The sequence below is a fragment of the Castor canadensis genome, chromosome 5 (genome assembly GCF_047511655.1).
Source record: "Castor canadensis chromosome 5, mCasCan1.hap1v2, whole genome shotgun sequence".
NCBI classification, from domain to species: domain Eukaryota; kingdom Metazoa; phylum Chordata; class Mammalia; order Rodentia; family Castoridae; genus Castor; species Castor canadensis.
The window spans coordinates 86764595-86779761 of record NC_133390.1 but is presented as its reverse complement, the minus strand read 5'-3'; the positions used below and the strand labels follow the sequence as shown (position 1 = coordinate 86779761).

The 15167-nt window shown below is 34.1% G+C and overlaps 1 protein-coding gene and 1 pseudogene across 7 annotated transcripts in view; one reads left to right on the top strand and one right to left on the bottom strand.

Moving 5' to 3' along the window:
- Positions 1-15167, top strand: part of Atp11b (ATPase phospholipid transporting 11B (putative)) — a 90094-nt gene that overhangs the window by 63164 nt on the left and 11763 nt on the right. The window contains exons 23-30 of one of the 7 annotated variants that reach the window (XM_074073676.1): positions 52-111; positions 1615-1742; positions 3051-3189; positions 4795-4860; positions 5322-5425; positions 6818-6983; positions 9221-9306; positions 12167-12292. In XM_074073676.1, coding sequence (XP_073929777.1) covers positions 52-111; positions 1615-1742; positions 3051-3189; positions 4795-4860; positions 5322-5425; positions 6818-6983; positions 9221-9306; positions 12167-12251 — 834 coding nt within the window. In that variant the 3' untranslated portion in view covers positions 12252-12292. Of the gene's footprint in view, positions 1-51; positions 112-1614; positions 1743-3050; positions 3190-4794; positions 4861-5321; positions 5426-6817; positions 6984-9220; positions 9307-12166; positions 12293-15167 lie in introns of those variants that run through there. The other 6 variants (XM_074073675.1, XM_074073677.1, XM_074073674.1 and 3 more) reach the window with 6 other exon arrangements.
- On the bottom strand, positions 14063-14819 carry LOC109690060 (transmembrane protein 126A pseudogene; annotated as a pseudogene).

The following is a 15167-nucleotide window of genomic DNA, read 5'->3' as shown; positions in this document are numbered from 1 at the left end:
CTGTTTAGATATAAGTATTTTAATTATATCCCATTTAATCTTGTTTTTCAGAATGTGTGCTTTATCACACCTCAATTTTTATATCAGTTCTACTGTTTGTTTTCTCAACAAGTAAGTAAATTAGAAACTTGTGTTTTGTCCTTTTAAAATAAGGTAATATGTTCTAATCTTGGATGATACTTAGAGATACTTTTCATTTTTCTGTGTCCTATGAGTAACAAGACAAAACTTCTGTGAGTAGTATACCCAATCAGCATAACATAATATTTATCCTTATATTCAGTTTGAGATTAGTCTTGATATCAAATATATTTTAATTCTGGATTTAAAAAAAATATCAGTACTAAGTCTTAATAGCTTATGAGAGAATCTTGGTAACTTTCTTTCACCTTACTTGTGGTATTTCTATAGAATCCATATCAAGCAAGACCAAATCACTATTAGAGGTTCACGTCATTATTTTTGAGTCCAAATTTTTAAAAATTCATTAGTAACCTTAGTGGTTACACCTGGTTAGTCCAGGTGTAAGCATCACCTCAAAAGCTAACTTTAAGTAATTGAGAGGAGCAGGTAGTGTGGTATACTGATAAGATTTCTGAAGCATTTAGGTTCAGGGAGAAATGCACTGGGCACAGGGTGGGTCTTTGGTTGCACACATGTCACATATTTGCCATTCCTGGCCTACAGTTTTATTTTATAGAAAAGGGAAGTAAAACCCACAGAGATTAAGCAGCTTGCATAAGATCACATGGCTAAGTCAGTGACCTACTGCTTCTCGCTAGTTGAGGACCCCTTTCCACATAGTTGACAACTATCTCAAGTTGATAAAGACATTCATTCTCACTTATTGAAAAAACATAAGCTTAATTATCTCAGGCTTTTTATGAGTTGTTCTTACCTGTAATTGCTGTTTTCTTCTGTTTATACTTCTCTAAATTTCAAATACCTGCTTAGAATAGGCACTGATAGCTCATAACAATTTACCTAAATGAAATAAAGAATACTGTATGACAAGGGGATCTACCTGGCTAGCTTGATTATGTTTTCAGGGAGACAGTATTAATAACAATAAAAACAATATGTGAAGCATAGGCACATTAGTACCACCTGGTACCTATGACTCTTTAGAGGAGTTTAGTGTTATCAACGTCTTGGACCACTGTGGAAAAGTTTCATGAAAAAAGAGTTTAGTTCAGTGTAGATATAGAGAGTATAGGATATAGATGGGAGACCAAGCCAGGAAAGGAAAACTGTATGTGTAGCGATTAGAAGAATAATAAGAAGCCTAGGATGCATAGAGAAGGATTGTGTAAAACTATGTCACAGCAACCAATTTGTGGAGATGCAATTATAGAAAACTGTAGATCCAATTCACTGTATTTCTGAAAACAATTAGTAGCAGCAAAATATTCCAACTTCTACCGTGAATATAAATCTAACAACATTGTATGTTTATGACTATATAAAAATGTAATTATTAAAATGGATTTTGGTGTAAATTGAAAAAACTCATTATATGCTTGTTTTTATATGCTTCTTTGTGATTATATGCCTAAATACAATAGAAATATGTAATTTAGAGTCTCTTAAGTGCTTACTGATTTCTCTTTCTAGACACTGTATGACAGCGTGTACCTGACTTTATATAATATTTGTTTTACTTCCCTACCTATTCTGATGTATAGTCTTTTGGAACAGCATATAGACCCTCATGTATTACAGAATAAGCCCACTCTGTATCGGTAAGTGCTTTCCAGTATTACATGTCCATACGTTTCTGATCACAAGTGGTATGTTCAGTGGTTATCAATTATAACAAGTACCTTAAAAATAAGCAAATTTATAACGTCTTGGTGTTAATAATTTCCTAAGGAACGTATGGTTGGCATATGGTTTAAAGTTGTTGAATATCAAATAGAAAAACTGAATAATTTTTCCAATAGTCTTTGGGGGATTTTTTTGTTTCTTTGGGTGGTACTGGAGTTTGAACTCAGGGCTTCATGTTTGCAAGTGAGCCATGCCTATTTGGGAAGTAGGCTCTTGGTTTTAGCCCAAGCCAACCTGGACCACAGTCCTCCTATTTTATACTTTGTGCTGAAACTGGGATGATAGGTACACACCACCATGCCCAGCTTTTTTCTGTTGAGGTAGTGCCTCATGATCTATTTTGCCTTGACTAGCCTCAAACCATAATCCTCCTGATCTCACCATCCAAAGTAGCTAGGATTACAGGCGTGAGCCACCTGTGCCTGGCTCCAGTGTTTTTAAGAATGAACACTCATCCTAGGAATGCATTGAACAATTGTGCAATTTATAGTTAGCTATTACAAACAAATAATATTCAATTTCATTCACACAAAAGAAATTATACAGTAATAGGTAGTCTCTAGAGTGCCTAAAAAAATCAGATCATGTTCTCCTGTTGTCAAATTTATGAGTAATAATCACTGCAAAATTCAAGTCAGCTACATTAATCCCAGATCCCTTGTTTTTCTAGAATGTGGAACCTGTCAGGACCTATGGTTCTCATCATAAATTCTTGTAGGGAGACTATTGAGGTTTGACTTACAGAGGTGTCCAGTTATCCAGCTATGGAGTAGTGTACTTTGATTTCCAGAGTATCTAATTCAGGGCTTGATCCAAAATTGGCACAGATTATCCTTCCAATAATAGCTCTTTTTGAAAATGAAGTGAATTAGTAGCCTCAATGGTAAACCCAACTCATAAAACCTTACTGAAAAGAGACTATCATGACAGAGTGGCTGAATGTTAACAGAATATAATACAGATAAATCAGTTTTCACAAATAAACTGAAGTGTTATACCTGAATTAAATTTATCAAAATTTATTATGTGAACTCTAAGCTGTTACATAGATGCATACTGTTATTAGAAGTGGTGGTTTGTAAATTGTGGTTTACTATCTTAAAACCCTATCGTATTTTAATTATCAAATTGTAATTATTTAGTAGGTTAAAAGAAAATGAATCCTAATGTGTGTGTGTCTTTCTCTCTCTCTCTCTCTCTCTCTCTCTCGGTTTAATTTACAGGGACATAAGTAAAAACCGTCTCTTAAGCATTAAAACATTTCTTTATTGGACCATCTTAGGTTTCAGTCATGCTTTTATTTTCTTCTTTGGATCCTATTTTCTAATCGGGAAAGACATATCTCTGCTTGCAAATGGCCAGGTAAAATCTATAGTGTTTTAAAGAATGCTTGTCAATATTTTGACAATGTTGAGCTCAACTCACTTCTTAATCAGTCCCAAAATGTACTCTGCAACTCCATCACCACAGCTCAAGGGGATGTCAGAATAGAGTCATCTTATCTCATTGATTACAGTTGAAATACATTACTTTTTCTAAGAGCCACATCAGTGTGCTTGTTCTGGGGCCTTAAATGGGGCTGATGCAAGAGAATCCTTAATTTCTGTCCTAAGGAAGGTACTACTTAACAGATGCCTTAAAAAGTCAGATACTGAAGAGAAGATGGGTAGTTATTACCATTTCCAGGCCAAGATCTAGTGGTTGCAACAAAAAAATCTGTCCTCGTATCCCTAAAAGAGGAGACTGCCATTCCTCTGAGAGTTATGTTGAAACTCACTGATTTTCAGTATTTTGGGGTCATTATTCTAGAAATTTATAAGTAGGGAAGTAAGCATGGGTTCACTGTGACTTTTCCATTGTGTGCTTCTTCATAGATTCCCAAAGTACCCTCAAATGAAAGATTGTTACCACGTTTCCTTGTTAATAATAACTGTTCAGTGTTTGCTTATCATGTACCAGATACTCTGTCCTTCTTGTGTACCCTGTTTTTTATGAAAACCTGTGAGATTTGCTTGTTTTATAAATGATGTGAGTCAGAGAAGTTGTCATACAAATGCTAATTTTTAGAAATCTATAATTTTTAAGAATAGCAGACTTCTAAATAAAATTTAAATCAATGTTAAGATTATGACTGCTTTGTTAATTAAGCTAACATAAATTTTTGGTTGTGTTTTTATGTGTGGAAATAAAATCCTGATATTCTTTTGAGATTCTGCATATGTGATGAACCTCAGTAAGTTCTGGCTATAAAGCCCAGATTGGCATTAAACTGCATTTTTATAAGGAGTACTTTGAGGAGTAATTCCACAGGCCATTATCTTTTCTTTCAGATGCTGGTTTTAACTTTAAATTTCCTTTTTCCTGCTTACTTAAGTTGTGTCAAGAAATACTATGGAGCCAGTCACTGGTGACTCATGCCTATAATCCTACCTACTCAGGAGGCAGAGATCAGGAGGATCGTGGTTCAAAGCCAGCCCAGACAAATAGTTCCCGAGACCCTGTCTCGAAAAAGCCCATCACAAAAAAAGGGCTGGTGGAGTGGCTTAAGGTGTAGGCCCTGAGTTTAAGCACTGGTACCACAAAAAGGAAAAGAAAAAAAATAAATACTGTGGCAAGGAATCTGCTGTGACTTCTAGAAATTTTAGAAAGTTTTCAGAAAATAATTGTGGTTGAACAGGGTTTTGTTACCATTTTTAGAGTGTGATGGGAGTAATACAGTAATGGCTAGATTATTGTAACTAAAAATAGTCTGTGCCACATAATTCTAAACCCACCACTGAGTTTTGTATGATGTTGTTATCCAACATTAAAATGCTTTATATGTTTCTTCTCATGCTCAATTTTATTAGTGTAATTACAGAGTCCACAGATTTAATTGGCTTAAATAATTCAAATGATTTTTAGTAAAGAATGAAATGCATTGGATTTAACATCATGTTAACATAATAGTTTATTCTTCTTGTTTAGATGTTTGGAAACTGGACTTTTGGAACTTTGGTCTTCACAGTCATGGTTATTACAGTCACAGTAAAGGTATGGTACTAAAATTAGAAACATGCATTTTGTGTCTGTATAGTTAGCAGTTAATATTCTGCATTTCTTTAACTGTAGATAAATATTTTCCCATTTCAGTGAATAACTTCATTAATTGCTATTTTAGTACTTCAATTAAATTTTTGTCAAAAAATCTCTTTTAAGTTCATTATTTTGGAAAACTTAACTGACTTGGGTCAAATAAAAATCACTGAAATTTTGCTTCCATATATAGTGTATATAGTGCAAAACAACACAATTTGTTTTAGGCCATGGAGTTGAGTAAAGTCATCACACGAAATTTCAGTGCTCCTTTCTCACAGAATAAATATGTAGACATGAAACTATGCCAGTGTGGCTTGTAGGCATATAATTAATGTGCTTAATTCTTGAGTTTTATCTAAGAGGTTAAAGAAAACTTTATTGTGTTATATTTCTAAAATGTTTTTTAAAATTTTTAGATGGCTTTGGAAACTCATTTTTGGACTTGGATCAGCCATCTTGTTACCTGGGGATCTATTATATTTTATTTTATATTTTCCTTGTTTTATGGTGGAATCCTCTGGTAAGTAACTATATTGTGTTCAAATTATGTTTAACTATAATAAACACTTACTGTGATTGGGTATATCGTGAGCAAATTCTATTCAGAATAGTTTTGAGACAGTGTCCTGATAAGTTCACTTCTTTGAGTTGAACTTACTGATGTGGAGAAAAAAACATCACAATTCTTGAATTGCCTACTACATTGTAGACATTTTATATAAGATAAACCATTGATTCATCACCATAATCTTACTGGCCGTATTTTTCCTATGTGGAAAATACGTCTGTCTTCACAGTTAAAATTCTTTACACTAACCATATTATCTCCAAAGTATTTATTCATATATGTAATAAGTCCCATTAAACCACTAAATTTTGATTATTGAATTAACTTCGTTCTCAAAGGTTAATATTATACTTCATCTTCATTAATAGGATCAGTTACTCAGCAAGCTATTCTGATAGATTAAAAATTCGTGCTTTTCCTATTTTTTTAACCTTTTTAGTTAATAATAGTTGTGCAGGGTGTTTCCTTGTGACATTTCCAGTTTTTTACTAAGTGATGGGCAACTAATGTCTTTTGGAGAATTTATATTACATTTGCCTGCTGTACCTTTGTTTCATTTATCAGGCAAAAAACTCCTAAAGGTAAGCAAAAAAAAAAAACCCTTTGGATTGGCTAATCATTGACTCCCAGTTAGGATCTTAAAAGGGTACTCTTAGGAATATTATTTGTCTACAGTCCTCTTTCTCCTTTTGCCCCTTTTTTCTACATTCCCTCCTCCTGTCCTCCTCCCCCCTCCCCCAGAATCTTTTGAAATAATATATACAAAACCCGAAAAGAAACAAAAAACCTCAAGAATACCTTTGTAATATCTGTTACTTTATAGAACCTAGTATATCTGAGTGCACTTATTTTAAAATTTGTTTTTAAAGCAAATTTTTTTGACTGAAAAATCTTTCAGTCAAAGATTTAGGTAATTAGTCTTTCAGATAATCAGTAGAAAATATTTTCTTCCTTTTCTTGGTGTCCTAGATTTTTATTCTTCATTCTACATTATTCTTTTGATACCCTACCACTTAGATAGGGTTATCTCACCTATCAATAAAAAGTATTATTATTACTACAAAAACTTCAATTGGGTTTATTTTTTTAACTAAAGTCTATTTTATTCTAACTATTCAATTGATTAAATTTTATTACTTTCAGTTTAGAACATTTTCCTGTAGTGCTCTTAAAATTGTTACTTGAAACACAGTATTTCTAGAATGTGTCAATTTAAGTCTTTTAATTTCCACTTTGTATGTTTATTTGTTTGTTTTAGAGACAGGGTCTAACTCTAGCCCAGGTTGGCCTCAACACCATGCCTGGCTAGCTTTCACTTATTAAGCCCACTGTCTTTCTTTACAGGCCATTTTTGGGCTCCCAGAATATGTACTTTGTATTTATTCAACTCCTATCAAGTGGGTCTGCTTGGTTTGCCATAATCCTTATGGTTGTTACTTGTCTATTTCTTGATGTTGTGAAGAAGGTATTTGATCGACAACTCCATCCTACAAGTACTGAAAAGGCACAAGTAAGCACTTTTCATATTCAGTATCTTTTTAGTTAGGCGTTTTAGTGACAAATAACTATGATTATAATTTGCTTATGTCAGAAAATAAGAAATTATTACTATATCAACTATTTTGCTATAATACAAACATTGTTAAATTTAATGTTTTTAAAGTTTCTTACTTCTATTAATCTTAAGACTGCTGATAAGTTATAATTGTTTTAATTACATTATATTGTTAATAAAGCTCTAGGTTTTTAAATACCAAATTATCAGGATAGTTCAGATAATAATGGTATAACTATAGTAGATAACATTTTAAAATATGACAATATTACATCAGATTGATAACAACTACAATATATAGTCATGTCTTTAGAAACATTAGATTCTGAGTAATAATTTGCAAAATGGATTTTTATAAAATATATTCTGTCTAAACATTTATTAATAAATATTAAATTATAGCAAATATTAGCAGTATGTTACATAGTGCTTAAGAATGTAAAGTTTAGAGCCAGGTGCAGTGGCTCACACCTGTAACTCCAGATACTTGGGAAGTGGAGATCAGGAGACCCAGCTCAGGCAAAAATTTAGCAAGACCACCCTCACCCCCAATCTTCACAAAATAGCTGGTGCATATCAACATTTCTGTAGTATTTTCTTGCTTTTGTAATGTAATCCTTGCCAATATACATTTTGATACCATTGAAGTAGAATAGGCCTGTGAAGCCTGACAAACTTGAACTCAAATACTGTTTCAAACATTTATAAGATGTGTGTCCTTGATCAAGTCACTTTGCTAGGCCTCTGTTTCATCCTCTGTAAAATTGTTGTATTTATTACCTTACATAATTGTAAGAAATATGAGATAATGAGCTTGAAGCACCTAACACTCTGCCAGTTACATGGTAGTTTAAAACTGTTGCAGGGCACCAGGGGCTCACGCCTATAATCCTAACTGCTCAGGAGGCAGACGTCAGGAGGATTGCAGTTTGAAGCCAGCCCAGGCAAATAGTTTGTGAGATCCTCTCTCAAAAAAAACCATCATAAAAAAGGGGTGGTAGAGTGGTTCAAGGTATAGGCCCTGAGTTCAAGCCCCCAGTACCACAAAAAAAAAAAAAAAATTATTATATATATGATGAGGGTATTGCTTTGTGACACTGATTTCCAAATAGGGCTGAAAAATACATAATCTGATCACTCTGTCCACCTATGCACCTGTGCATATCAGAATGGACAGACTATTCCACTGTGCGATGTGTGACTTGAATCTGTATCAAAGAGGTTTGCATATCTCATTTCTAATCTTCAGAGAGAAACAATTATACTAAAAGTAGCATTTTTAATACATTGTCTATTATCTAGAACTTTATGAAGGACAATTTTTCTCCTTTTCTTGGCCCACCTAAAGTAGTATTTCTCAAGAATATATGAATGATATTACTTTTAAAAAGTAATTCTTTATAAAAATAAGTCAGATTTTTTACATTTATCCTAGGAAATTCTATGGCAGATTTAGTGTTTGCAAATTTTCATAGAGATTTCTTACTGATAAGTGACAGTGTTATTATTACTTTTTCTATAGCCTCTTGTTAAAGAATCACAGAGCAAATACTTGATACTTTAAACAAGAAAAATGTTAAAAGTACTTGTATATATCTTGGTTCTTTTAACATAATGTTAAAGTTGGTTAAAAATGGAATGTACACTGAATCAATTAATTTCTAAATTATTAACCAGATATTTTAGGTGGTCTTATTTAGGAAGGAAATCTCTTATTTTCTCTCAGGGATCTTAGAGCCTGCTGGGTGTTTTTCCTTCTCTTTTTTTTTTTTTTTTTTTTTTTATTGAAACAGTCTGTAACACTCACATTCCATATGTGGCATTGTTCCTTTGCTACAGGAAGTAATTATTATTATTTAAGCCTCTACCAACACTTCTGATTTCAAATGATGGACAAATTGCTAGAAAGTTACCAACTACTTCATTATTTACAAAAACTAGCAAGAAAAATTCTATCAAAAGAAGATTTGTCAGCATTTATTCTGAGCTTTGTTTTTCTCCAGTTGAGTAAAGAATAAATGACAAAGCCAGCATCTTACAAAAGTCAGTCATGTATGTGTACCATGCATATTTCCTACTGTGGTGGGAACAGATGTTCAGTATTTACAAAGCTTGTCCTGTGTCTGTCTCCTAGGTGATGAATACAGCTCACTGACTTGTTGTGTGTCCATCCCTTTTCTGTCTACTTATAGATGTACTCCAACACTGTCGCTTTAAGTGATGAGTTCATCGCACTGCAGCCTTTGTCGAGGGCAAGGAATCAGCTGAGCAGACTTAGGTAGAGTAGGAGGGGCAGTACCTCATTAACTCTTCTGCATGCTAAAGGTCAATTAAACAATATCCAAAAGATGGGCAGAGGCATGAATGAAGAGTGGGGCATTTTTGTTAGCACAGCTCTGTCTCTGACTAATTTGACCTTTATAAACACATATGTTTAAACCTAAAAAACATATTTCTTCTTTGAGAAGAAAATTCAGATGAAAATTCAACATAATAAGAAGACAGAGATCTGTACTTTGTTATATATTTTTACACCTTAACTATCTTTTCTAGCACAATTCTAATGCTTCTGCTTGTCATATTCATATTTAAGAATGCTTCTGCATGTTGAGTAACTAAAGCTACAGAAATTCATTATAAAATTTAAGACTTTAAGTTGTAGTTACTAGTGAGAGTTGCCCATTTTTTTTATCTTGCCTAAGTCTGTGTTGTAAATACATGTGTATTGTGTTTTTACACTATAATGGCTGCATAAGCATTTCATATCCTTGCTATTTAGTGCATTAATAAATTGAACAATATATTTTGTATATCTCTAATTTACCTTTATCTCCACAAATACCAGTTCTGTCAGTACATAGCTAGTAGGTTTGGAGATATCTTTTGATAGAAGGAAATGAAAGCTGAAATCCTAGAACTTTTATTAATAACATACCAAAATGATGTATTAAGTTTAGCTCCATTTAATTTTTAAAGAGAAAAGACAATATAACCAAAATATTTTTTTTAGTTTTGACACTTTTCAGTATTTAGATTTCTAATGATATATACCTTTTAAATTCTTTTTTATTTTCAAAGCTTCTAATATGTCTATTTTCAACTTGATCAGATGAATAACTTTGACAAAACACCACTTGACCTTTTATGTAATAGTATGAGTTTATAATTTTTAAGATTTTACCAAACCTTTTGAGGATTTTATTATTAGCTTCAAGATATTTAAAAATATTGTACTTTGAATTGCAATAGTATAATAATTTATGAATTACAAAGTAATATACAAATGGGTGTTTAAACTAAATTTCATGTTTAAAACAAGAACTAAAATCAAGACAAATGTGAAGATAAGCTTTCGCTTTTGGTTGAGCCAAGTATGCATATCATGATTTTATCAGTAGATGATTCCCTGAAGACGGAGACTATTACATTTTTTGAACATCCAATTATTTAACTCTAAAGCAATAGGAGAGCTCATTATTTAAAAGAACACTTTGGCCAATTCTTCTGTCAAGTGAAGATCACTTTTATATTATGATTAATCATATTGTTAGGAAATCATATTTTCACCATATTGGCTTAAATCAACCTTTTGAACAATATTAAACCTAAAAAGAATGAGGAAAAAAGATCATCAAACAAAGAGATCCCGAGTGGTATAATATTGTAATAAATTGGTCAGCTTAACATCCATCTATGAAAGATCACAGTGAGAACAGAATAAATTGGTCAGGTAGCCTTCCTGCACCCACTCCCCACCCAGGTGGTCTCACAAAGGGAAGAGGGTGCTGTTCTACCAGCGGCCAACCTCAGTGCTAGTGCCACACTTGCTGATACTCCCAAAAAGTCCTAGCCAAACACACTCCCATCACGTTCTCCTTTCTAGGCCTCCAGGTTCTTCACCTATCCTTTCACATACTGAGGTCTGTTAAGCTACTTATCGTCATCAGCAAAGAAAAGCAAAAAAGAAAAGACACTGCTAAACAAAAACTCAGGCAGAAATAAGTTATTCACATAAGCAATGAGTTGCCAGTAGGTGGGTATTTGTTCATAGCTGCATGGAGAACAAATGACTACATCTCTGCTGATGCATCCTGTGAACTTTATACATCTTATTCTTAAACTGCTGAGAGATATTCCACTGGTGTGGTAGCTTAACTGTTTACTTTTGTGACAAAGGAATATTATATAGATATCAGATATCTTTAACAGCTTTCAAATCTTGAATTAGGTCAGTGTTTCTTAAGAATCTTTAGCATGAACTATTGACAATTTGAGTATTTCCCCCTCCCTTGTATTATAGTTTCTTCATAGAAACTTCCTGTACTCTTGAAACCGAGGAATTGTTTTATTTTTTAAAAGTATGTAAAATTGGTAGGAGGCCAGCCCCAGGCAAAAGACCTGATCCTGTCAGAAAAATAGCTAAAGCAAAAAAGGCCTGGAAATGTGCTTAAAGTGCTATAGCACCTGCCTAGAAAATGTAAGGCCTTGAGTTCAAACCCTAGTACCACTACTCCCACTGACATTTAAATTTATGTAAGAAATACACCATAGTACTTTTTATAGAAATAGTTATTCAAAGACTAGGAAAACACATAGCGATAAGGCAGTTTTATAAAAAGAACTGAAATTCATATAAATTAGTTTATCCTCACTAAAAATATACTTCAACTTAAAGATAAAATTAATTTTGTTGAGTAAGTCAAGTCAAGCCCCTTGTTCATATGTCTGATACTTGTAGGGCCATGTGACCTTCTGGTCTGCTGACATCCAGTTAGAGTAGCAAAGTCTCCTTAGATGGAAACATGAGTGGTGAGAAATTGGACATACCTTTGCAATAAAAACCCTCAATCTTGATGGCAATTCATTTATAGAAAAAATTGAATTTTATGAAAGGAAATTTGGTTTTTAACTAGGCTGAATGTTTAGTAAGAGCTTCGTGCACTGGGAAATCGTGGCTTTGTGTGCTTTGTCGTGTTCCTATTAAGAAGCCCTGTTTTGTGACAGTAAATGTGCTGTAGTATGAACATTCATTTGTGCCTCTCAGATTGTAGACCCAACTTATTGCTTTGATTCTAAACCTATATACTGTGAGATTATCATTCTGTAATATGAGACTTGTTGCTTTTCTGTCCTTCTAGATGGAAGAAGATAAGGGTTCAGTCAGCTCAGCATATGAATTTGCTGAAAGCCAGCACAGAGGGGAGGACAGTAGGCTCCTGCTAGCTGAGGCTTGCAGCCAGCAGGACAGTTGTTGCGTGCACTAGGTAGTACTGCACTGGGTCTTCTGGGGACTCGTCCGTTATGTTCTCGTGCATGGGGCATGCCATGGGAGAGCTGACCTGACATTTCCATTTTTACTGTTCTAATTCCTCACCCTTTGTCATTTTTGTTTTGATTTTGTTCTTTTCCCTTTTTTGTGTTCTTTATATATTTTTATATGTCTACGCCTGAATATTTTATTAATCTTTCTTTGGCGTTACAGTGATAAATCATACTTCACCTCAGATTATAGCCTAGTATAGAGGTTTTCTCACAACCTATTGTCTTACAGTCAAGAAATTGCTCCTCACTTCTCCATTTGAAAATGTCATGCTATATCTATTATTTCTAAAGTCATTTCCCCCTTTGCAGTTGTGTATCATTTTAGACATTTTAGTGTAGACTCTAAGTTGCTTATCTAAGTCTTCCTCTTGAACTAAATAATCAAATGAGATTTAATGAGTAATTTTCTACTGGATGGCATTTAACAAATTCTTTTTTAAAAAATTGTCTTAGTATCTTTGTAGAAAATTAAGCAGCTTCCCATTACTATCATTATTAATTGGAAAGAATTCTGAATTTTAGCTGGGTGCTGGTGTCTTATACTTGCAATCCTAGTTACTTGGGAGGCTGAGACCAGGAGGATCAAGGTTCCAGGCCATCCCAGCTAAAAAAGTTTGCAAGACTCCATTTCAGTGGGAAAAAGCTGGATGTGGTGGTTTATGCCTGTCATCCCAACAATGGCAAGAAGCATAAAATTGGAGAACCACGAAACCCTAGCTCTAAAATAACCAGAGCAAAAAGAAGGGTGGAAGAGTGACTCAAGTGATAGAGTACTTGTCTAGCAAGCACAAAGCCCTGAGCTCAAACCCCAGTACCACTAAAGAAAAAAAAAGAATTCTGAATTTTTATTTTGTGTTTAGTATGTTTCTATATGATTATAGTTACAATATAGTTATCTTTTATTGTGCTTTGATATAGAAAGATTTTTAGCTTGTTAAATATGCCTTGATTGGGTTGCAGGAACAGCTTGCTGGGGAAAGAGTGGGAGCTAGCAAGGATTTGTTATGCCCCAGGTACTCTACGTGATTGCTAGGACTGGGAGATTATGTGTTCTGTGAAAGACGCTCCCTTAAGACTTGAGTTCAAGCCAATACTTCAGAAGACATGAGTCTGGTGCCCGTGTGCTTTAAGATGTTCATTCTGTTGAGAATCAGGTTCTTGGAATGCTCCTCTTAAGTGACAGGAGCCTCACTATGGTTACTTTTGCATAAGAATAAGTGGGTTTTCTCCCTTCTACCTCTAGCAACTTATCTTCTTCATTAAATTGGGGGAGCTTAATTTTTCATACATACTAATGTTCTTCCTTACGTAAACTATAAATTCCTGGTGATACACTGTTATATAACCAATTGAATAAGCACATCATTTAAATAAAGGGGTTTTGGTCCCCTTTACAATTTGCAGATGTTTTCTCTGAATTTATAACTTACCTTTCAAAGTGCCATCATTCTAAAGTTATTTGTTTTACTTAGGGGAAAGAGTAGAAAAAGGGGGCACTAGAGGACTGATGTGACCCCAAAGCATGTTCTAGAGAAAGAGGCTTCAAGTAAGATGTGCCAGCCATCCAGGTGCCATAGCTAACCTCTGGCTCCATCCCTGTTGATGAGGTGAAATGCTGACTTGTTTTAGAGATTTTATGATTCTAAACCAAATTTGCAAGTTAGCAATATTTGGTGACTGACTTTTTTTTTTTTTAACATAAGAGACACAAGTTACTTTCACCATTTTATTTTTGTATACATATTTGCTTAAAGTCAATGAATTTCTAGGCCAGGTTCAGGTAACTGAAGGGCCTTTATAAGTAGCTTATATTGCCTGGATCCAAGGTATGCTGCAAACATGGTCTGAAGTAAAATGGGAAATAACATCCTTCTAAAGACAGGCTTAGAAATTTTAATCCATAAATTAAGATGTTTCCTTTCTCTGGTAGCAGGGCTGATTGATATCTGTAAGAAAACACTGGCTGCTAGGCCACCATTCAGAGGCATAGCCAAAAGAACAGGGTACAGACCACCAAAAACAAAACCAACCAGTCCACTCCGTATCACAGTACAAGTTTCACAATTCAGATCACCTGTACTCAAAGGTGAACTTATAAAACCTTTGTAAGACACATTCACTGTCAAATATGGGATCACTGCCATTGGTAAACCAGAAGCTATACGAGCCTTTGTCACGTGCAAGACACGCTGAAAAAGACTGTTAGCTATTAGGCACAGAAAGCAGCATTAAGTCCAACATATGTTGATCCATATTCAAGTAGATTCCTTTCTGCCTCTGGAAGTTGGTTAATTTTTCTGGTTATGATATGAAAAATTAAGTTTTCCTTGATAGTATCATCTGGTTTATGATTTTCCATCTTGAGCATTAAAAAACCATGAAAACAACAATCTCAGGCTGCCCTTTTGGCAGCCGGCGCCTCCCCGGTTCTTGCTGTACAGCGCGGGGACGCACTACCACCCCGGCTCCGCTCGCCCGGCCACCGCCATCTTGGCGGACACCTGACCCACTCGCCGGTGACTGACTTGTAAAAGAAAAACATTTCTGTAAAAACAAACCTTTTTTTTTTTTCCTTTTTTCTCGTAATTACAGTCTAAGACTTTTTTTCCAAATAATTTCTTTAAGGCTAGACACGGTACTTATATGGATGATCCAGTAAATAAAACAATTTTAAGGACAAAAGCCCTACTACAATTAATAGCTTGATAATTCTTATCTAAACTTTAAAAAAATTTTTTGTAAGATGCCCTTGGAGTTACAAAAAATTTTAAAATGTAAGACAGTTTTCTAACATTTATAAGATTTTTTTTTTTTTTC